Source organism: Chiloscyllium plagiosum, unplaced genomic scaffold, assembly GCF_037043375.1.
Source record: "Chiloscyllium plagiosum isolate Xiang-an unplaced genomic scaffold, Cpla_swu_hap1 HiC_scaffold_19, whole genome shotgun sequence".
Classification (NCBI taxonomy): Eukaryota; Metazoa; Chordata; class Chondrichthyes; order Orectolobiformes; family Hemiscylliidae; genus Chiloscyllium; species Chiloscyllium plagiosum.
The window spans coordinates 32,764,571-32,789,862 of NW_028270157.1; the positions used below are offsets into that span (position 1 = coordinate 32,764,571).

General features: G+C 38.8%; 1 protein-coding gene across 5 annotated transcripts in view; it reads left to right on the forward strand.

Annotated features, from left to right (window-relative positions):
- Nucleotides 1-4,526: 4,526 nt before the first annotated feature.
- cttnbp2 (cortactin binding protein 2) overlaps nt 4,527-25,292 on the forward strand; it is a 165,239-nt gene continuing 144,473 nt past the window's right edge. For 2 of the 5 annotated variants that reach the window (XM_087997199.1, XM_043709598.2), the window contains exons 1-2: nt 4,527-4,747; nt 5,668-5,775. In XM_087997199.1, the coding sequence (XP_087853325.1) occupies nt 4,673-4,747; nt 5,668-5,775 (183 nt within the window). In that variant the 5' untranslated portion in view covers nt 4,527-4,672. The remainder of the gene's footprint in view (nt 4,748-5,667; nt 5,776-25,292) is intronic. The other 3 variants (XR_015760431.1, XM_043709597.2, XM_043709595.2) reach the window with 3 other exon arrangements.

Here is a 25,292-nt window from a genome sequence, read left to right on the forward strand (position 1 = left end):
ATCAAACTTCTCCTTATAGCTAATGCATTCCAATCCAGGCAATATCATGGTAAATTTCTCTAGTCTTTCATTGTATCTAAAATCCCTCATTGTTGGTATCGTTCTAGTAAATCTCCTTTGCACTCTTTCCAGGGTTTTAACATCATTCCTCAAAGAAGGTGCTCAGAACTGAACACAATACTTCAAATGTGGTCTGACCAATGATTTGTAGAGGTGTAGCACTACTTCCTTGGTTTTATACTCTGTGCTTCCACTTGTATACCCAAGGATCCTGTAAGCCTTCTTAACAATTGTTTCAACTTGCCTGGCTACTTTCAGAGAATTATGCACGTGAACCCCAAGGTCCCTCTGCTGTTGTACTCACCTCAAGGTTGTAGCATTGACCATGTATTCTTCATGTTTCTTCTAGAAAAATACATTACCTCACATTTCTCTGCATTGAAATTTGTCTGGCAGATGTCTGCCCACTTGGCCAACTAGGAAACGTCTCTCTGAAGTTGGTCGGTGTCATCCTCACAGTTCACTATTCTCCCTAGCTTAGTATCATCTGCAAATTTATAGATTTTGCCCTCAACACTCATCACCAAATCATAAATCGGAAAAAGCAAGGGTCCCAACACCAATCCCTGGGGAATCCACTTTCAACTCGTCTCCAGTCTGAGAACTGCCCATCTTTGCCTACCCTCTGTTTCCTATCTTTTACCTACCATCTAATCCAAGCTGCCAATCCCAAACATTTATAATTTGCTAACCAACCTCCCAAGTGGCACCATATAAAATGTTTTCTGAAAGGCCAAATAAACAACATCCACAGCACTACCCTCATCCATCTCCTATGTCACCTCAAAGAACTTGTCAATTAAGGAAAGCAAGTAAATTTAATGATAAACTTGACACAAATTTCGTGCAATATAAAAGAGAAATGGTTCGGGTGATGTAAATGTGAATTGCTTTCATAGTACCATCTCAAAGATAAAAGAATCACAATTAAATAGAAAAATGATGTAACTGTATGATATTAATATGGAGTACTAAATAACCCAATAATCTGCTACAAAAATAATCTTGTAAAAGATATCTGTGACTCACATGACACTGCAAGTTCCATTGATTAAATCAGAATTGTGGTACCATCCTGTAGGACATGTGATTGCACCAGCTGTAGTTCCTCTAGAATGTTGTCAGATTGCAGGTCACAGACAATAACCACTGAATCAGTAACATACACTATAGTATATATTATAAAATATCAGATAGATGTGAATAAACGACAAAGCCCTATTGACAGGATACCATTAAGTTCATCTATGCTTTATGGATTTATTGTTTCCACCAGAATTCCTTGGGTGAATTAACAATTTATAAATCATCTTGCAGACAATATGCCTAAAATAATAGTTTAAAGTCTCATTGTTCCTCCAGGATGCAGATGCTGCATAGGTGTCAACATTTTATTATGCATTGAATAGGTTTTTCAACATCTACTCCCAGTGGTTAAGTTATGAGAGGAGATAAATTAGGCCTGTTGTCTCTAGAATTTAGAAGGTTTATGGGTGATCTGATTGAAGTCTTCAAGATATTAACAGGAAAAGACAGAGTAGATAAAGATAAACTATTTCCACTAGTTTGAGATTCTAGAGGACACAGTTGGGAACTAAGGCCAGACCATTCAGGAGAGATTTGTGGAAATACTTCTATACACAAAGAGTGGTCAATGTTTGGAAGCTGTTCCACCAATGGCAATGGACACCAGGTTAGTTGCTAATTTTAAATCTGAGATAGATAAATGTTTGTTCAGCAAAGGTATCAAGGGATATGGGCTCAAGGCAGGAATACGGAGTTAGGCCACAGATCAGCTATGATCTCACTAAATAGTGGCTGAATACCTATTCCTCTTTCTACGTTCCTAAGTCCGAGATGTGGGATAATCTGGGAACCTGACCCTGTTTGGTATAAACGAAAGGCTATAATTATGCTCATACCTTAAGTTAAAGTAACCACATGATATCATGGATACCCTACATTCCTAAAGGGACTGGAGGTTGGTGTGCAAAGCAGCAGATTTCGTGTTCCTGCATCTATAAGATAGTCTTGCAAAATATTTGACTTTTCCTTCTTGAGGTGCCTTGCAGTTGCTCTGTTTCTGTTTCCAGGTTTCTTAGAATTAAGCAATAAACCAATTTTTGTACAAGATTGTAGATTATTGCCTTAAGAAAAGTAGCTCATAAAATTGAAAGTAAGTGATTCCCATTTTTTAATCACTTTTGCACAAATTATGGCATTGAGATGGAAAGTGGCAAAGTTATTCTTCAGAATTTCAATTAATACTTTTTTTTGAAGAATGAAGTAGATTAGATTAGATTCCCTACAGTGTGGAAACAGGCCCTTTGGCCCAACAAGTCCAAACCGACCCTCTGAAGAGTAACCCACCCAGACCCATTTCCTAAAGTAATTGAGCTTTGCTCTAAGCATTTTCTTCTTCTGGATTATCTCCAGATTTTACCACATCTTTTTTTGACAAACAGAAATTAGAATTATGACCTTGCCAAATTGCCTTTTTAAAAACTGATTTGATTAATCCTTGTAAATACAGTTGAAACTTTTTGTAATATATAGATTCTCGCATACTCTTAAAAAAAAGTGGGCGGCACAGTGGTTAGCACTACTACCTCACAGCGCCAGAGACCCGGGTTAAATTCCCGCCTCAGGCAACTGACTGTGTGGAGTTTGCACATTCTCCCTGTGTCTGCGTGGGTTTCCTCCCACAGTCCAAAAATGTGCAGGTTTGGTGAATTGACCATGCTAAATTGCTCACAGTGCTAGGTGCAGGGGTAGATGTAGGGGAATGGGTCTGGTTGGTGTGGACTTGTTGGGCCAAAGGGCCTGTTACCACACTGTAAGTAATCTAATCTAATTTTAGACCAGTTTGTGGTTACAGCATTTTTCACTTTAACTTTATCAGCAGATTTTTTTCCTGTAAATTAGTAGGAAAGTGAATACTTTCCAATGACACTTAATGACTTGTTTTCCAAAGTGAACATTATTTTGTTTCCACAAGGTCTAAACATTCATCAGGTTCTTTGATTCTCTCCTTTAGAATTATACTCCAAATGGACACTAGATTTGCATTTTAAACTGAAAAAGTGTAATATACATTTTAAGCATCATAATATAGAATTGCTGAATGCTATAAAAGCTACTTAGTCTACATATGAGATTTCAGGAACTAAGTATTAGAAGTTCTATTAGACCCAGAAGATTCATCAGGAGATTGTCTCTTTTTACCCAGCATCAGTCCACGCAACTTCCCGCATGATATGGGCCTTCATCCAGTGAGGGTAAATTACTGATGGTGGTGCAACAAGGCCTTAAGTTGCTACTTAATGGCCTCAATGGGCCCAAGGACAGGCTAAGTGTCTGATGCCTACCCCATACCATTTCATTCATGTCAGGTGAGGCGAGTAGGTCTTCCACTGAATTTAACACACCTTCAACTCTGCCAGCAAGGAAGGTTAAAATCCAGCTAGTTAACTCTGTTTTCTCTTCAGAAATTCTGTCTGATCTGCTGAGTAGCTTTCTATTCACATTCCAGATTGCCAACATTGACAAGTGTTTTGCTTCAGTTTTACAGTTTTAAAAACCGTGTCTAGAAAAGTAATAATTTTCCCCAAGTCTATCTGACATATTGATGCAATTAGTTACACTTACCTTCATTTTGGCAAAGATCAAACAAAAATATTTTAAAAGCTTGAAAAAATTGCAGTCAACTTTTTTTAGCCCCTATTTTCTGGTTCCCAGTGACAAGAAGGCACTTCGGATAAAGCGATAATTATTTTAATATTTCTCCTGTCTAGTTAGCAACCAACCGCTTCTAAGTCATGGGTCTCCGTGATTTCTGTGCTGTTCTTAAAATGATAGCAGTTATACAGATCAGTTACACCTCACTGTGATATGGCTACAAAAGACACAGCCAGAGGTCCTGATTTTCATCTGAAATCTGTGAGCGTTCATGGGGAGTAAAATTGTCGTGCCCGTGATGCTTTGTTTGTAGATTTCCTCCATAAATCATGCAATGTAAGGAGGAATGGGTCCATCTAAAAATTACGAGGCAAACATGAGACTTCTGCAGCTGGAGGTATTCAGACGAAAAATCATTAATGATAACAACGGTCTTCCTGACAGTGTTTTATACGGCACTGTCCTCAGCCAGAGAGCAGTTCCCCTTAATGTGACGTTTAGTTTCACCTCTCTCCAACAATAAGTTTCTGGCTTGGAGTTATCAAGTCTCTGTGTGGCTATTTCATTGTGAGGGGGATCAGTTTGATGTTCAGCTCAGAATCTCTACGTTTGGTTCGTTGAATCTCTCAATTGGTTTGTACAGTCTCTCTCCAGGTTTGGTCTGTGCTGCTTTTCTCTTTTGATTTGGTTTGTGCAATGTCTCTTTCTCTCTCCAGATTTGGTCTGTGCTGTTTCTCTCTATAGGTTTGATTTACGCAGTCTTTCTCTCTCTCTCTCTAGGTTTGGTCTCTGCCGGTTGCTGTGAACAGGCTCGGGTTTTACTTTGCTGGTGGTCACTGCCCCCTGTCTGGTTGTTGGCGCTCTGTCTGTACTCTTTCCCCCTCCCCTGCTTAGACCCCGCGTCCACCCCCCCCTCCCCCTCACACACGGCAAAATGGCGACTGAGAGCGAGTTGAGGCCGGACAGCGGCGACCCCTCGTCCGAGGAACGAGCCCCCAGCGTTTGCCAGGTAAAGTCCAGAGTGTAGCCCGCACCGCGGACTCAGCCTTGTCAACGGAGAGATGTATTAAACAAATGAGGAGAAGCCCGCTCCTTTGTGAGAGGTTCAGTGTTTGGAATGTAGCCGCATAAACTCAGTGGATACAATGTATCCATTCCCTGTGTAAGTTGATGCTGGAAGCGGCCACACGCTAAGAGGGCTTCAGCCTGGAAAATGCAACTGTGCAATGTTGCTACCTTTTTAATATATTCTATCGCCCTCGTTTTTTTTTTCATTGTGTGTTTAAAAGCACGATTTGATTTAGGTTTTAGATTCGGTTTACGTTTGGCTTTGGCACACACCGTTGTCGAGATTCTCCTTTTTTTTCTCTCTCTCTCTCTCTTTATAGTGGAACGTACTACATTCCGAAATTAAAAATCGATTGAAGCCATTTTTTTACAAAAGAACGCAAACCCACCCACACACCAAGGTTTCTGCTGGCCCGCAGCACTTTGCCCTGAACAAAACCCCAAGGTTTGCTTTCCTGCAGCTGAAACCTGAGTCAGTGTCTCTGTCGTTGATCATATTTAGTTCAATAATGCAAAGCTCGATTGTTTTGAAGATATTATTTGTCCAAACAACATTTCCTTTTATATCGTCTCCCAATTGCGGTTTAATTGTGATTGATGAGAACATTCGGCTGCCTTAAACCGTAGGAGCTGTAGGAAAATCGACTGGCCATCTTAAGGAATTGAGGGGTTTTTCATGCATCGTGTTTAGGCAGTATATACAACAATTTCACATTGTTTACAGTCTTTTGACTTTTATTTCAGTTAAACATTGTCAGAAGCATAAATTATGTTTATGTCGTCATTCAGAGCAATGCTTATCAATTCATTTGTGTGAAACCTTTTCCACTTAAATTGGGAGTAAATTTGTTGATGTTACAGAAGTCTGAATTTGACCTGGACAGTCTCAATAAAACCGAGCTGCTGACTTTCCTAAGTATCCTTGAAGGAGAATTGGAAGCCAGAGATCTGGTGATAGAAACGTTAAGGGTAAGTGATATACTTTATTAACTGTTATTTTTCCTCCATTTATAGAGCTTTGTGCAAATGTGTGATGCACACATTTTGCACAGGCTTTCATTTAAGAAAAAGAAACAGATGTTTTTAGCTATGAATATTTAACTTGGCAAACAATTATTTGATATTATCAATTTCAAAGATCTCCTCTCTTACACTTATGCAGTAAATGAATGCTGTCGCCATTAGAGTTTGCAGCATTTCTGGTTGCTTTACTGTACAGCTTGATATCAGGCTTAAATACTTTCTGAACGATTGATTTAACATTAAGCTGCCCTCCTACGAATCAGAACTGCCGCACTGATGTGAAGGAAGGAAAGCTCAAGGCTGTGGGTGGAAATGAATTATTTAAGTTATTAGAACCAATTGATAAAAGCTGTTAAAACTGATGGGATTCTTGATTTCATAAGTAGGGAAGTAGTGTAAAACTGGAGTGGTAATGATGAGCCATTGGTTGGATTGCAATTAGGACATTATTTCTGATTTTGAGTACCTAAGTAAGGAAGACTATCAAAATTATGGAGTGAACGGACAGGGGCTTTAGTAAAGTCATACTATTTTGTGGGAAACTTGTTACAAGAAAACAGACTGATTTTCTTTTCTAAATAGTACAGCAGTGAATGTTAAGAGGCAACTTGCGGGTGTTCCAAATTGGGTTTAGGTAATTTTGTCCAAAAAATCCAGATTGGTGACATATTTTTGGAACGTAACTTTTAGTACCAAAATGAAAATGGAGGTTAGGTGATTTTCTTTTGTTAGTGAAAGTACTCCAGTATGTTGTGCTTTCCAGTGGGATGCTTTGTATTAAAAAAAACTTGCATACTTTTGTAAGCCTAATAATTTAATTTATATTATACAAAGGAAGTACAGCTGTCTAAGAAGCCAACCTGACAGTATTAGTGACCCACATTAAGCTTCGACTCCACATGTAGGACAAATATCATTGTCCTATTTTCTTTTTCCTCTCCCTCTGACTATATTTCCTTGCTATGCTTTCAAGTGCAACTTTTACACTAATCTTGTCTCTCTTTTAACATGTAAATATTAAACTGGTTATTTACCTAGGTTTTTGTCTTTAATGTTTAAAAAACCTCAATTTCTGCAGCTTGAAGCAGTATCTACTCTTTCTTTCTTCCCTGAAATAAATAATTTGTAAGCATCAGATTCCAAGTGCCTCCTTTACATAAATTTTAAAAGAGACTGCCTTGTTTACCTTTAAACTTACAGATGATCTCATGGATGCAATTTGAACTGGTCTGTTAGCCACACCTACATGTTTAAAGGTCAATAGATAATCTTTAAAAGGGTTGTTGGTTTGTATTTCATTCTTTAGTTAGTTATTAAGTTAGAATTGAGGGAGAGATATAAAGGATGCTGAAGTTTTAATCACTTCATTAAAGTTAAACTTCCAGTATAATTGTCCCAGTGCTGACAGCCAATATGAAGGTTCAGTGGTTAGTACTGCTGCATTGCAGCGTCAAGGACCCTGGTTCAGTTCTGTCCTCGGGCAGCCTCATTTCCCGTGAATTTCCTCAGGTTGCTCTGGTTTCCTTCCACAGTACAAAAATGTGCAGGTTGGGTGGATTGGGCATGCTAAATTGCCGATAGTGTTCAGAGATGTGTAGGTGGATTAACCATGGTAATTACAGGGATGGCGTAAATGGGGTGGATCTGCATGCGATGCTCTTCGGAGGGTTGGTGTTACCCTGATGGGCCAAATGGCCTGCTTACACTCTGTAGTGATTTTATGAATCATTGAACGCCACTTTTGCCATATTTTCATTGGGTCAGATTGCTGTTCTGCATAATTACAGCACACCATTGTGGTTAAAGAGACAATGTCGGAGCTATTGCAATTTATTTTCAAATTAAATATTTATGGTCAAAACTCTACGTACATACCTATCCAGTCCACCTTGCTGACAGACATTGGATCCCTGTTCTATAATACAAGAAGTTTAAAATAAAAATGAATTCTGGAAGTACTCAGCAGATCTGGTCACATCTGCAGAAAGATAAAGTTAATGTGTCAGCTTGGAGATCCTTTGTCAGCAAAGCTCTAGTTTTCTGTGTTTTCCTCCTGCTACTCTCTTCCTTCTTCTGATCTCCCCCTCTCCCATTTTCCCCCTTCCCTTCCTCCCCTGCTCCCTCTCCCTTGTCAGTCCCCTCCCTCTTCAGCCCCCCTCTTCCCCCCTTCTCTCTCTCTCTTTTCCCCCACACTCCATTTCGCTGTTCCTCCGCTTTGCCATTTTTACCCCCCCAAAAAAAAGCTGTTGCAGAGCCCTCATCCTGGAGATTTTGTCTCAAACTCCACTTCTTTGTATCTTTAAGGAGCATTCTTTTCAAACAAGCTTTTGATCTTCCTCACTCTTCTTCATTGCATCCCTTTTATTACATTTTCTGTGAAATGTCCTGGAGCTCTATTTTTAAACCTGGTAGCTGCTGTACATTGATGTTGTAAGGAATTATGTACTCCAAAGAATGCCAAATGGTTATGCACCATTTGGGAATTATATAGTTAGTTACGGACAAATAAATACATGTGGAAAGGAAACAAAGGAAGGTTGATTCACCTTGGTTGCTTATACTTCCAAGAAATACAACTTCAGACCAGGTGGCATTTTACTTTAGGATAGTGAATGTTGAATCTAACTTGGCTCAAATTTATTTTGGGTTGTTTGAAATCTGCAGTTGTTTAAAGGGCTAATTTGCTGCATTGCCTATTGTGAATACATCTGAAACTGAGTTATCTTGATCAAAGACATAAATCCTTGCGAAGTTCCTAATTATAATTAACTTATTCACAAATACATTTATTTACAAGTTCAATTTAGAGTTAACTTTGTTCTTAAATATATTTTGTTTGTTCTGAACTCTTTCTTAATGTATACAATATCAGCTCATATTCTCAATAGGTTCTTGCTTGTCAGTAATTCTGAATCACATTTATTGTTTGTTGGATGATTGCTCACAGAACCATTTAAATTCAGAACATTATTAGGATCGTACGATGGTTCCTCATATTGTTTCTATAGGGGCTCTTTTACCGTGCATGTAACATGATACTCATGGATACAATTTAGATTTTAAATGACTTGAGAAAGAAAGTACTTTTTTTTTGCAACTAGTTCTTTAAGATGCTGTTAATAAGATCTCTCAAAATACCCCAAGAATCCCTCAAAGTGTATTGAAGATTATCATCAATCTCTTAGGTAATTCCTGAAGGACTGAGGATGACTTTCTGCCACATTGGTGGTGTAGATCCTGAGGTGACAAAATGGTCTGATATTGGAGTTGCAAACCCTGGTTCAGGGTGGTTTTTACTGAACTTGGTTACAGTATAGTAGGGGAATGCTCCGGACTTTACACACACTTTTTCCACTGTTTATGCTTGACCTCCAACTGGGCCTATTAGAGATGGCTCCTTTACAGAGGCCTCTTTGTTTTGGGAAGACTTGGTTTAGAGATTTCTACCAGTCGGTGGTGATGGTGTGTTTTTATTCTGGGATCCATTGAGGGTGTCATTGAAGTCTTTTCTCTGCCCTCCTGGAAACTGCTTGCCGTGGTGAATCTTGGAGTAGACAGGTTTGTTTTGAAAGTCATGTCAGGCATGACGTGGCCTGTCAACTGATTACACAGCTGATTAACTGGAACTAATGCCTTGATACTGGAGATATTGGTGTAATAGAGGATACTGATACTGAACTTAGTTATTAAGTTAGAATTGAGGGAGAGATATGAAAGGTGCTGAAATTTTAATCACTTCATTAAAGTTAAACTTCCATTATAATTGTCCCAGTGCTAAAGCACCTATCCTGGCTGTTAATTATACATTATACTGAAGTTACAAATATAATAGGGAGAGGCATGATTGTTAAGTGACACACCATGTTGTGATTAAAAGGTAGATTCTTTTATCATTAAATTTCAGGTAACTGATTTGGCGAAAACAGCTGGAGGAACAGTGGAGAAACTGAACTTTTACATGAACTAGTGCTCTTTGAAATTTTGAATTTATTCCATTTGTATACGGACCCTTCATTGAAATCTAGCGCTACATCTGTAGAATGAGAGCATCTAATTTTACTGTACCTAGATAAAAGAAACATCTACAGATTATAAAAGCGCATTATTTAAATGGCCTATTAAATGTTCTAAATTTAGCACTGAAACTGGGTCACTGCTCACTTATGATTTATAAGAATATGCAAATTTACTATGTTTTCAATTCAAATTTAAAAACTGAAGCAACACTTCTTGACTTTTCTCTTTCAACATTTTTGGAACAATTTGAATTTAGTTTTATTGACTATTTTCTGCAAAATTGAAATGCATACTTTCTTACATCAGATTATTTATGTTATTGTTCATTGCGTATTTACAAATAGAGTATAATGCAACTCCAATGCACAATAACGTTATGTTTCCGATGCTTAGTTAACTGCTGGTAGATGTGCTGCTCATATAATTGAAGAAGTTGGTTGTCGAAGTGCACAGTTGGATTTGTTGCTGTATAGCATGGGTTTAGGATATCAATGTCCCATCATTCATTGATCATTCTCCATAATGGAGTGAGTTGCAGAAGAAGAGAGACTTTTCCCTAATCTTGGGGAAATTGGAGAAGTGTGTCTGTATGAATTGTGACAGTGGAGAACAGCAAAGGTGAGGGAAGCTAAATGTTAAAGACTTTAAAGGAAATAATAGTTTGCTGAATATTGATAAACCCAAATATTGCATATCTTTTACCATCTCAAACACTACAGAAAAATTTCAGAAAATAGACTCCATCCTTATGTCCTGGAATTTAAGTTGGCAATGCAATGCTGAGAGCGGTGTTCTGTTAAAAGTTTTTTTTTTAAATTTCCGTATCCATCTGTTCAGTGGCAGTTTGGGGAAAAAATAATGTTATTGAAGCACATAGAATTCTTAAGTGGCTTGACAGGGTAAATGCAAAGAGGATGTTTCCTCTTATGGGAAAGTCTAGAACTAGACGGCAGAATCATAGAATAAAGGGGTGTCGATTGAAGACTGAGGTGGTGAGGCATTTCTTCTCCAAGAGGATTGAGAGTCTTTGGAACTCCTTACCACCAGAGCTATGGGGGCAGAGTCCTATGTATGTTTAAGGCTGAGATAGATTCTTAATCATTGGGGGAATCAAAGGTTACAGGGAAAAGTCAGGAAAGTAGATATAAGAAATTTCGGACCAGCTATGATCTTACTGAATGGAGGAGCAGGCAGAGGGGTCGAATGGCCTACTGCTATTCCTGTTCCTTATGGTTTTCTTGGCTTATTCAATATTGGCTCAATGAACTGACTGAAGTTCCACTCTCATCTAATGATACCAAACCAGATTAACTGGTGACTCATCTCATTTGCTGCTTGATTAACCTTGAGCCCAATTCAGATTCTCTATTGAGCAATTACCCTACATTTCATAAATTGTTTATTTTCTGTAAATTCTGGAAGTCCTAAGAAATTTCAAGGTAAATAAATATATATCTGTTTTCTTAAAATGTGTTCAAGACTAACTTAAAAGTGCCACATTTTCAGGGTGGTCTTCTCCTGTGTTTTGGTTAGAGATATAACTCTAATAAGTCTGGGTGAAAATGAGGACAGCGTGCAATTCTGGTCTCCTTCCTATCGGAAAGGTGTTGTGAAACTTGAAAGGGTTCAGAAAAGATTTACAAGGATGTTGCCAGGGTTGGAGGATTTGAGCTATAGGGAGAGGCTGAACAGGCTCCTAGGAGCGTCGGAGGCTGAGGGTTGACCTTAGAGGTTTATAAAATTGAGGGGCATGGATAGGGTAAGTAGGCAAAGTCTTTTCCCTGGGTTCGGGTGTGCAGAACTAGAGGGCATAGGTTTAGGGTGAGAGGGGAAAGATATAAAAGAGACCTACGGGGAAACTTTTTCACACAGAGGGTGGTATGTGTATGGAATGAGCTGCCAGCGGAAGTGGTGGAGGCTGGTACAATTGTAACATTTAAAAGGCATTTGGATGGATATATGAATAAGAAGGGTTTGGAGGGATATGGACCAAGTGCTGGCAGGTGGGACTAGATTGGGTTGGGATATCTGGTCGGCATGGATGGGTTAAATCGAAGGGTCTGTTTCCATGCTGTACGTGTCTATGACTCTATATAATCTTGTACAAGTAAGGAATGCCTTTGGTTTGTTTGCTGGATAGAGTCAAACTCCAATGTCAGTTTGGTTCTTAGTCTAATGAACAGAACCAAACTGCTTTGGTGACTACATATGTATATAAAGATATTTTGTGAATAAATTATATTTCTGAAATTAATTAAAAAAAAGTGAGGAGCATTTGGAAGTTCATACAGTTTAAAATTTGCTTGTAATCTGCCGCTGGGATTTGGATTCAACCTATACAAACATATCTGATTGATTAGTTCAGGGGAAAGAGTCTATTTCCCAGCAATGAAAGGCCATGCGATAAGTTCATCACCTGGATTATATTGTACTTCATTACAAAAAATGTTAGTCTCAACATCACTTCTTGTCTGTCATGCTTTGTCTGGAATCCCTGTCAGAGGATTTTTCTTTTAATTTCTATCCACTTTACTGAATCCTTTTCATTTTAGAAGTTCAATTAGATCACCCTTTGTCCTCATAAAGTCAAAGGAGTACAACCAAATATATAAAGACTTTAGTCTAAGCCTCATACATTACTGATGAATCAGTACTGTACACACTTCCAAGTCCATTATATCTTTCTGAAGATGTAGTGCTAAAAACCAAATACAGCACTTCAGATGGTGTTTGACTGAAGCACAAATCCCCTTTAGAGAAATGCATTAACATTTGCTGTTTTTTTAAATTGTACTTACCAATGAACTTTTAGTTATTTTTGCTTATGCGCATCCGTATCTGCCCACATCACCTCATTTCACAAGGAGACACTATAAATTATGCATTATTGTTTTGCTTCTTTGAATCGTTAGATGATGTTTTCACACTTGTCCACTTTGAAATACATTTCTCAATTTTGGCTGCTCATTTTGTCTGCCTTTCTTTGTGCAGATGGATGCAGGAAGCTACAATGTGCATTCTAATTTACTGCCATCTGTAAACTTGGATATGCAGCACACTCTCGCTTCATCCAAGTCATTGATTCTGTATATAATGGAAAACTGAGATGCCTGAGGAGTATCCTCTGTCAGATCCTACCAATCAAAGCACAGTTCCATTTTCCCCAGCCTCTGTCCCTCTCAATACAAAGCCCATACTGCAAGATTATTTCTAGTTTGGTATGTTTTCATTTTTGCGAAACTCCAGCCTGCTGCAACCACCTTCAATATAATCTAAGATTTCAATAAGAATTTAATTTTTACTACAAAGGTTTAGCTGGGTGTCACCTCAAATTCTACTTACTGTAAATAGTCACACCCTTGAGTTATTAAGAAGGGAAGTTGCTCTGTAGACTGGCAGCTATTTGTAACTTTGAGGTCTTCCCAGGGCCAGAAAATCAAGTAGGGAATGACTGGCTTTCTTGTTGATTTTATTTAAATGCACGACACAGAAATTTTTATTGCTTCGGATGAAGTGTAGTAGACTTATTTCAAAACTACTTTATGCAGTGTTAAGACTTGAATTTTGAGTTAAAATGTCCAGAATGTTTGTCGTCTCAATGGTGATACTGTTGGCAGATGCTGAATTAACGCAGCAAAACATTTGTAAACCTTGGACAGAACTAATAGCTACTTACCTTTTGAATGTATAGCTATTGCAGCTAATCAGACTTTAAAGATTGACATCGGTCACACCTACTGTTAATGTATTTTACTCATCCAAACTTTTTATTATGCTCTAGTACTGCTTGGTACAGTGCATCCATACTTCAAGCTGAAACCCTCATGCATAGTCAGAACACAGTTCAATTTATAACCTCCTTTAATATATGCAAGAGTTTTTTTAACCAGTATTTTGCTTATTTCATGTTTGCAGATATTAGGCATGTTTTGTGTTGACCTCTTAGTCATCAGAAGTTCATTGACATCTCGTCACATGTGATGTTTCAGTTTATATATAGAAATTGATTTTAGCATTGCTCCTGTTCAACTTTGTTATGAAGAACTAGAATCCTTATCCTTATTCCTGATGAAGGGCTTTTGCCCGAAATGTCGATTTTACTGCTCGGATGCTGCCTGAACTGCTCTGCTTTTCCAGCACCACTCTAATCTAAACTCTGGTTTCCAGCATCTGCAGTCATTGTTTTTACCCAGCATCTTGTAAGTTTTGTAACATTATAGCTCCCTGAGATCTTGTGATTGGGATCTTATTTGGTTCTGAAAATTGTAAAATGAAATTCCCATGCCCATTAACAAGTATTTGGTATTATAGCTGTTCTTTGTTGGAGCCACTGATTTTACCGTCTCATTGATTATGTGCAGATGATATGTACTGTCCAAAAATAGTGAGCAAAATGTGCATTACAGCATTGTAAAATGAAACTACACATGTAAATTGATAACAGTGGCCAAGAGGATATATTAGAGAAAAGAAAAAAAATGCAGTTTATCGCAGTCGTTATTAACGTGGGTGCAGTGAGGTCTGCAATATTTTATTGTAAAGAGAATACCAGGTTTTTCTTGAAATTTCAGGAGTTTCACAGATTTGAAAGAGAATTCATTTTTAACTCTGAGATGAAAGATTATTTCTAATATGTAAACTGTTTTTGCTACAATCTTGTTTTATCCTTCATGTAGGAATACTGGTTAGTTTAACCACATCAGGAATTGATTACGGAAATATTCTCAGTGAGGTCTGTAGGTGGGATAATTTAAATGAGAAGAATGACCTATTTTAATATTTAATATGCTGGTGCAGAGGTGTTCTGAATTTCTGACAGCAGAGATTTTCTCTGTTTGAGGAAGGAGGGCGAAAGGGAATTTTAATTTTATTCCAGTCAAGTTTGAGTTACAATAGAATATCTTTACTGAAAACTGAGTAGTATGTTCCTTCAGCATTAAATGTATGAAGCAAATACCAAGTGGACTGCACATTGTGGCAGCTTTACATCTTGTAGGACAATGGTTTGTACTGTAGTGGTCAGTTCTGTGTTAGGCAGTGCTTGGTGTGCATCAGGAGCTCAGAGCTGACATGGCAGCCTCTGCTACCTTTTCTAAAAAGCAAGAGTGGTTTGAGAAAGTGCAAAGTTTACTGGCTTCTGCTTTCTCTGGATTGTCTTGTTTCTGTTCACTTTTTCCAATGCCCTTTCAAACAGCTAGCCTCCAAAGGTCACAGTCATCAGCAACTCTCTCCCAGTTGTTACTGTCAATGTCTGCCATCTTCAGATCTCACTTACAGGTATTCTTGTAGCAGAGGTATGGATGCTAAGTGGTTGTGGCTCAGTGGCCAAATCACAGTGCAGGAAGGTTTTGGCTATACAATGTCATCCATCCAATGAGTGTGGCTGAGCTAGCGTAGACACCACACCTTAGCAATGAGAGCATGCTGATGGATTTAGCATTCTCCAGAACTGCTGAGTTGGTGATCTTGTCTTAACAAGCATATTTCTGATGCACAAAGATGGAAACTCTTCGGCCCTTTCTTCTGCCTAGTATTGTCCAGGTGGGAGCACTGTAGTTGCAGGCTTGATGGACTCTAGTATTTCCAGTCTAGCGGCTGTTCCCCATGCACTCAGTTTGGACATAACTGCAGCTTTTGCAACTGTATTGATTTCAGCATCAAGTGATAGATTGCTTGTTAGTGTAGAGCCTAGATATTTCAACAACATCCAGGACTGCATTGTCATTGCTGATAGATGGCAATTTGCCAACATCTGGACAATGACATTTGTCTTCCTGATACTGGTGGCCAAATTAAACTCTACAGGTATGTGGGAGTCTCTCCATTGCTGCCAAAGGTGGCAGTCTGTGTGGAATCCATGGTGCAGCTTGTTAATATGGCACAGCTCTGAGAATTTGTAACGATCTTGTTCTGGATCTTAAGTGAGCAACGCTGAGCAACTTGCTGTCAGTTTTGGTTTTTAAGGATACGTTGTCTGTAGATGATTTGAAGGTATATGTCAGCAGCATAAAGTCATTGAATGTCAGCATGGAAATAGGCCCTTTGGTCCAGCTCGTCCATGCCAAACTGATACTCTAAACTAATCTAGTCCCATTTGCCAGCACTTGGCCCATATTCCTGTCAACCCTTAGTATTCACATACCCATCCAGCCTATACCACTTCCTCTGGCAGCTCATTCAATACATGTGCTATCCTTTGTGTGAATAAGTTGCCCCTTGGGTCCCTTTTAATTTTTTCCCCCCTCACCCTGAACCTATGCCCTCTAGTTCTAGGCTCCCCCACACCTGAAGAAGGGCTAATGCCCGAAACGTCGATTCTCCTGTTCCCTAGATGCTGCCTGACCTGCGCTTCTCCAGCAACATATTTCCATCCCCCTATGCATGCCCCTCCATGATTTTATAAACTTCTATAAGGTCATCTCTTAGCTGCCCACGCACCAGGGAAAGCAGCCCCAGCTCTCACCCTCCAACACTGACAGCATCCTTGTACATCTTTTCTGAACCCTTTCAAGTTTTACAGCGTCATGTCAAAGAGAGTCTGAACACACCTGTTTCACCCCACTATCGATCTCAAAAGGATTCCAACGTTGGCCTGTCATAGTTTACCATACCCATCGTGTCATCATGAAAAGAGCAGATCTCAACTTCAGAAGATTTATTCATGATAGTTAACCCCATGAGAACCTGTCCTCCACTTCATTCTACAATGAGGTTGACATTGCTATCAGTGGAATCTTTCAGTCAGAGGGATTTCTTCAGTGGAATGAATGCAGACAATGAGGCCTGACCCTCCGACTCCCAATATCATGGCTTGCAAAAAGTAAACTAGAATGGGTAGAGACTGCTTGAGCTTTGATGCTCTGTTGAGCTTTGTGTATCTACTTTTTTCAGAACAAACTGTTTCATGACATGTCCTGGAAATATTCAAGGTCAGGGCACTGGTACCAGTTGGATCTGATCACCACCAACCAGAACTCTCTATGTAGCATCCTTAACAGACTGACAGTAGCGACTGTAACATTGATTATTTCCTGAGTTCAAATAAATCCATTAGGTTAGTCCAGTAGATACAGTTACAATAAATCCAATAATGTCAGTATTAGTATTTCCATTTTATATGATAAGCAAATGTATGTTCCCACCATTATTTAAAACTTGTGCCTCCATTCTGACCAATTAAAGACTTAATAGCCATTTAGGTTTGTTCAATACATTAGCATATGTTGTATGAACCTTTGATCTTTTACTATAAATTCTGTGTCCGATGTATTCTCTCCCACTAGCTGCCTGAGGAAGGAGTGGGGGATCCAAAAGTTTGTAGTTTCAAATAAACCTATTGGACTATAACCTGGTGTCCTGTGATTTTTGACTTACTCTTTCCAAAAGAAGAGTTAGAAAATATTGTGCATTATGGTGTTTTAGGCTGGCTAGAAGTACCTTTGGGCCTAAATAGAGAGAAGATTTGCATCTGGTAAAGGTTAGCTTGAAGCAAATAAATTCAATATTGAAAGGGTTGGCAGGAAATAACTAAGGCAGTGGGAATGGGCCAGCATATATGGGTAATAGAGCAGGAATGGGTCAACTGCAAATGAATGGGATAAAAATCTCTAGCTAGGAGGAAAAAGAATGAAACAAGAAGACAATAAAGGAAGTAATGTTGTGGAATTGGTTGATCTGGAAGTGAATGATGGTCTCACATCCAGAAAAGCATTTTGCAGAGGTCATATATTGAGATATTTAAATTTGCAGAGGAGGAGTGGTGTTATCTAAAGAACAGAACATCATGTTGGCAACAAAAGTATTTGTGGGGAGTGTTTTTTTTTCAGTGAGATGTTCTGCAAGTGTTGGCTGAGAAACTGAATCATAAAACTTGGCATCTTCTAGCTATGCTGATGCATCATTTCCAAAAGTAACGCTTACTACATGTATATCAGATTCTGGTGTCATCAAGTACAACAACAACTTGTATTTGTACAGTGCATTTAACATAAATATACTCTCCTCGTGGCTCGTGTCATATTACAACGCCTTGACTATTATAAGAAAGTATCACGCACATATCATTGGAACCGCAGGATGTAACAGATAAAAATTTAGATGTTAATTCGCATAATTTCAAATCTGAAAAGGGATTGCTTTACTGTGTAATCTGGGTAAATGTTTTTGCCACAAAATGCATATATTCTTAAATGTATAAAAATAATATTGTTAGAGAAGTTTGTATGTAATCAATAGAGAAGATCTTTCAAGAAGTGTGGTAGCTGAAAAGCCTATAAGATGGCCAAGTACTTTTCATCATGGACTGCATAGCTGTGTACCACAGAATCTGGTGATCTGTGTAACATTTAAATCCAAGTTTCATTAATGTTCGTATCATTCAAATTGTTGCTAGTAAGAGATTTAATGAAGCACTCCCACTAAAACCAACTTCTTTGGATCCCCTAGACCTACACTGTTTGAAATGGGGAAACCCCACAATTAATAAATTTAAATGGGGAAAAAAAAGTGCTGTTTTGTCTGTGCTTCCATGATCACTTTGACAGGGTATGCAGGTTGCATATTTGACTCTTCAGCTTATGTCACTTTCAGCCCCCTACTGTACACTGTGGCCAAATTTCCTATGAATCCCTTCACTACGTTCACTGATGATACCACCGTTGTAGGCTGGAGGAAGGAGATAGAATGCTTGGTGACATGGTGCTAAGATAATCTCTCCCTCAATGTCAGCAAAACTAAAGAGCTGATTATCAACTTCAGGAAACAAGGAGTACGTGCCCCTGTCTACATCAATGGAGCTGAGGTAGACATGGTCGACAGCGTCAGGTTCATAGGAGTGACAGTAACCAGCGATCTGTCCTGGACCAACTATGTAGATGCAATGGTTAAGAAGGCACAACAATGCCTCCTCTTACCCAGGGGCGAAAGAAATTTGGCATGTCCATAAGGATTCTTGCCAACTTTCACAGATGTACATTAGAAAGCATTCTATCTGGATGCATCATGGCTTGGTGCAGCAACTGCTCTGTCCAGGACCGTAAGAAACTACAGAAGGTTGTGAACACAGCTCAGGCTATTACGCAAGCCAACCTCTTATCCACTGGCACCATCTATGCGTCTCGTTACTGCAGAAAGGCAGCCAACATTATCAAAGATTCCTTCCATCCTGGTTATAATCTCTTCCAACTTCTGTCAGGCAGTAGATATAAAAGCTTAAACACATGTACCAACAGGTTCAAGAACTGCTTCTTCCCTGCTGTTATACTGCTGAATGGATGCTCAACTTTCAAATCTAATGTTGATCTTGCTTTTGTGTACCTTCTGTGAAGTTATAACTTTGTATGTATTGCTCTGTTCAATCACCTTATGATCTGAATGTCTTTATATGTTATGATCTGCCTTTACTATCTGTAAAACAAAACTATTCAGTGTACTTAGGTACATGTGACAATAATAAATCAAATCAAACTTTCTGCCTGATCCTGTTTTTATTGTTATTTGTTACTGCAATGTTGTCAGAGGTGGCATTTACTGTCCATCATTAGTTGCGTTTGAGAACATGTTGATGAGTCAACTTCTTGAATCAATGAAGTTGGCTTAGGGTCAGTCCATTAAAGGCAATTTAGAAATGGAGTTCCAGGATTTGAGCAGTGATGATGGAATGGTTATAATTTTCCAAATTACTGACCAGTGAGTAAACCTTATTTCATTGGTTGAACCTGGCATTTGTGATGCCAGGAATTTTGGGAAGAGGCTAATGGGCAAATAAAGCCCTTGGAACTTCTGTTTGAAGGCAGCTGCAAATGAATGTGCTTTGACTTTTGCACTTGGAGATGCTGGGATCTACCATCATTAAAGTTGAGGCTATTACTGGAACGGTCTTCTCCTGTTTAATTGTCAGCATAACTATGTGACTGTATGTGGCAGTACTGCAAATGTTTGTTTTCATATATTGGTTGTGGAATCACATGGGTCTGTCTGTTTCTGTTAGCATGCATTCAGAAACATGTTCTGCACCTTTTTTCACATTTAATCTCTTCGGTTACACTTGCTACCAGTATGGTCTCCTATACTCCATATTGAACTGGAGTCAGTCCTCTGGATTAGTGGTCATTATGGAAGAAGAAGTGTAATTACAGATTATAATGGTATATCAACTTGATGCTGACAGCTCACAGAGCACCCATTTTTAAGTTGCTCTCTTTTGAATTTATCTCATTCAGTATAGTAGTAATGCCACTCAACATGATGGATGTGTTCAGTGTGAGGATGGGAATTTTGTCTCCACTAGAGTTATGTGGCATACTAATATTGTTGAGAGCAGATGTACCTTGGCAATTTAACGCATCCGTGCCACTCGTGATTTTATAAATCCCTATCTTTTTTCTCCTGAAGATCTCTGATCCTCCAGGGGGGAAAAGCTCCAGCCTATTCACACTCTCCCTATAACTCAAACCCTCCAGTCCCAAAAATATCCTTGTAAATCTTTTCTGCACTGACTCAAGTTTAACCACATTCTTCTAATAGTAGGGTGACTAAAATTGTGTGCAGCATTGTAACTGTTGCCTCTCCAATATCCTGTACAGCAGCAACATGATGTCCCAACTCATGTGGTCAATATTCTGACCAATGAAGGCAAGAATGCCGAACACCACTTCACCATCCTGTCTACTCGCTCCTCTACTTTCAAGGAACTATGCATCTGTACCCATAGGTCACTTTGTTCGGTAACCTTCCCCAGGGCCATACCATTAATTATATAAGTCCTGCGTTACCAAAATGCAACATCTCACATGTATCTAAATTAAACTTCATCTGCCACCCCTTGGTTCATTGCCCCATGTTATCAACATCAAGTTGTGCTCTGAAATAATCATCTTCACTCTCCACAAAGCACTATTTTGGTGTCATCTACAAACTTGGCAAGCATACCTCTTGTTTCACATCCAAATCACATATACAAATGGTGAAAAGCATTGGACCTAGCACCGATAGGACTCTCCCAACTTGGTCAGTAGTGATGTTAGTAATCACTCTTCCTGATGGATCTTGAAGACCAGAGTACCCTCAGTTCTCCTTCTGAGTGGTTTTTAAAATGGAAGAGCACTGAGCCATTAGCTAAGTGTGGTAGATGGTAGTCAGCCATGTTTGATCTGATGGACTCCTGATTTGTCTTTCACTTTTCTGCCAATTCTGGTAGCATGTCTTGTTGGTGAGCTAAGAATGTTGATATGGGATGTTTGCCATAGGATATATGTGGGACCAAGACTGGTTTTGCTTGATTAGTCTATGGGACATCTCTCCCAATTTGGGGCCTAGTCCCAAGATGTTACTTATAAGAACTGAGCTGGGAGCCCCTTTATTGCATCTTGTCCAGTAGTTTCACAGTTACTTAGTAAAAATGGCTTCTTAACTCCTGACTTATTCAGTTGATTGAATTTAAATTTCCTTTGTCAAGTGTACGTCTCTCTCTCCCCCTATCCAATTTGTCCTGAAAGCACTGAGATAAGTAAGTGGGCAGCTTATTGCCTGATCTTGTTCAGAAATAGAGACTCTGTGCAGATTAGACGATTCAAGCCATTATATTGCAGTACAATATTAAATAGTGTTCTCCTTGTCCTGTTCTAAATTAATGGTAATTATTTGCTCATAATCATTATTGATTATGAGCAAATAATAACGAATTGTATTGTTGTGTAATCTATAAATTACTTTATAGATCTTGCTGATAATCATGTCTGAACGTTACATTGGGACAGATGATTGGTATACTAGCCTATTGAAACAAATTTGGTTGTACTCAAGGGAAGATAGAAGGACAGATAACTCACACCATCTGGTGTGCTAGTAGATAGACCAGTTTTCACATTTGCCTGACTCTATATATGGCCATTTTCAAAATATATGCCACTTAGAATTACTTGGACATGGCTGTCAGTGAATGAAAGCTGAGAGATCTCAATTGTATTGTAATATACAATACCATCTCATTAATCACATCAGCTTGTCTGCAACAACAGATTGAGCAACAAAAGACTGGGTGTTTATTGACTGCCTCTTGTACATACTGACGCCAGACAGAAGTCCAATAATTATGGTACTGTGATTTGCAGTTAAGGATCGCTGCTAATTTTTTTAACATTCAAGTGAGACCTTTTAATGAAAATTACCTTAACATGGAAGTTTTTCTTAATTGTATAACTGTTTCAGATCCTTAAGTGCAATATATAATGCATGAAGATTCTTGCATTTTGTTTTGAAGGCATTTAATTAATTTTGATTAAAAGATGCATGCAAGTGTCGATAAATTGAAGGTGTAGTGTCTTTAATCAAAACTATGCAGTGGTAAGATTTCTTCCTTGGAGAATGATGCAGGTAAGGCAGTCCAGAGGACTCTTATTGCAAGTTCAAAATCTTAATTTACTTTTGATTTTGAAATTGAGATAAAAGGTCAGTATCACCATGTAAAACCCTCTAACTTGAGCACCTGAAGATGCTCATGGATGCTCCATAAGAACAGGGTACAATGCTCAACTCGTCAATTGCCAGTTCTGACGTGCCATGGTGAGAAACTGTAATGAACTCCTCAGGAGACATAGAGGTTGCAACTGTTGGGTACCCTTCGTTGTCCAGTACTTCCCAGGAGCGGAGAAACTACGCCATATTCTTCACAGTGTGCAATACAATATCAAAGAGGATGAGCACCTCACCGAGACCTTCCCTACGCCTCCACTTCTCGCCTTTGAACAACTGCCAAACCTTAAACAGACCATTATTCACAGCAAACTGCCCAGCCTTCAGGACAGCTTGGGCCACAACACTGTACAACCCTGTCATGTCAACCACTGCAAGACATGTCAGAATGTCAACATGGGGATACCACCCACCATGTACGTGGCAGGTATTCATGTGACTTTGTCAACATTGTCTATCTCATACACTGCAGGCAAGGATGCTCTGAGGCATGGTACATTGGCGAGACCAAGCAGATGAATGACAATGGATGAATGGACACCACGCAACAGTTGCCAGACAGGGATGATGCCTCCCAGTCAGGGAACACTTCAGTGGTCAGGGACATTTGGCCTCGGATCTTCGGGTGACCATCCTCCAAGGTGAATTTCGAGATACGCAACAATGCAGAGTGGCTGAGCAGAGGCTGATAGCCAAGTTCGCTACCCATGAGGATGGCCTCAGTTTGGGACCTTGGGTTCATGTCACACTACAGGTGACCTACTATACTATACACTCTCCTATACGCGCACACTTTTTCATACTCCTCACACTCCTGCAGAACCTCTCTCATACAAATGGACTCTCATACACATGCACATATAACGCCCGACAATCTCTCCCACGCGCACACCCTCTCACAGGATTATACTCATCACACTCACACGCTCACTTTACCAAGCACATGCAAATGCACACTTGCTCACATACGCACTTTTATTTCTCCCCACCCCACCCCCGTCACCCCGTCCTCCCACCCCACACACACACACACACACAAGTCTATGGGGTGACTTTGCATTTGCAGATGCATTCTATCTTGCTCAAAGGGCACACAACCTGCGGGCAGTCAGTCCATGTCATATTTGATAAATTCCTACTTTGGAAATAGAGCCAGTCTGATTCAAGGTTGGGATACAGACAGACTCTAACCTTACATCTTTAATGCATTGTCTGAGCTGAGGTATCACCTGTTGATTTTATAAAACCTTAAGTTTTCTCAAGAGTATGACTAAAAAGAAGTTTTGGAATTTACATATTAATGAACTGAAACCTGCAGCCCATTTTAACAGGTGAAAGACTTAACAGCAAACTAGGTTTGTTCAACATATCATTTCAGTTGCATGACACTGTAATCTGATGCTATAAATTCCGTGTCGTATGATCCTGTTCTACAGCTACCTGACGAAGAAGCAATCCTCTGAAAGCTAGTGCATCCAAATAAGTCTGTTGGACTATAACCTGGTGGTGTTTGATTTTTAACTTTGTCCATCCCAATCCAACACAGACACCTCCATACCAAATCTCTACCCAGTTTGGTGTGCATGCGCAAATCCATATGAAACTTTTCAAACAATCTTTTACATAAATATAAACTTATGTCAATTCTTAAGTGCTTTCTATTAATCTGAAAACGATTGTGACTAGGCAAAATGACATTGGGATGATTCCACAACTATATTAAGTCTGCTGCAAAAAATTGTGAAGTGAGCATTACACTAAACTTAACTCTGACTAAGTATCACCTGTCAAAATGCTTCAACATATCGCCCTTCAGAGCTAAGCCAGTTAGTGTAGTGTATCAGGGATGGAAAAGTTTGGAGTAGAGTTGAGGATACAAGATCTGGTGCTATCAAAACAGCATGACCCCGAGGAAAAATGTGTATAGGTTTGCTTGGTAACAACAACTGGTTCAGTACTTTTACCACTACAGGATACATAGTATTATAAGTGGATGTTTTACATCAGCATAAATAGGATAACAAAACTGTAAGATAGTGTATTTTGTCCTGGTTCATCTAATTTCATTGTTAATGTTTCATTAAGTAATAATCTTAAAGTTCTATAAATGTGGAAGTACCTGTGCACTGATTTCAGATGAATCTGTGTTATATATCACATGAAAGAATTATTATGTGTACTGCTGAAAAGCTTTAACATTTTTGATGTTAACAATAAATCTGGAATTTAGTTGGCTTACATAGTCCTATTGTCTTAAACATAATCCCAAATAGCTGAATAAGCAGTTCATACCATATTAAGAAATTGGTTCAGCTGATGGGGTGAATCAATTAAACATCTTCTATATGCATTGATTCCAGTCATTTCTGTAGAACTTCCTCTGAAAAACATTATAATAGCCCAATAAATTCAATCATATTTTCATTTTCAATTACAATTATTTTCTTTTAAATTTTTAAAGCTCAAGATTTGCCTGGGTTTGTTTATTTTCATTGTTTGCTTTGGACAGATCTTTTTATTGAAGTTTTCTAAAACTTGCCTAGAAGGCCATAAGTCTGCTAACTTGCAGAGCTGTGTATATTGTTATACCTTTTGAACTGTAGTAATTGATCTTTGTGAACCTACTATAGGAATTGTATGCCAAACCAAGATATTTTTACTTTTATGCTGGAGTAATGACTGATTATAGTGATAAAAACAGATTGCTGGAAATACTCAGTAGATTTGGCAGAAACTTTGAAGAGGGAAAGAAAGTTAACATTTATGTTGATCTTTTGTCAGAGTTGGAAAATGTTAAGTAACAGATTTGTGCTTGCTTGCAATGGCAGGCAGATATGAAGCAATGACAGGGAAGGTCTTTTTAAAAAAAAAAGGCTGGAAGGCAATTCAGGTGAGTTGACAAAAAGAGAACAGTTACAAGGAAAAAGAGGATTGCAGTGGAACAAGGAAGTGATATGTCTATAAGAGATCTAAAT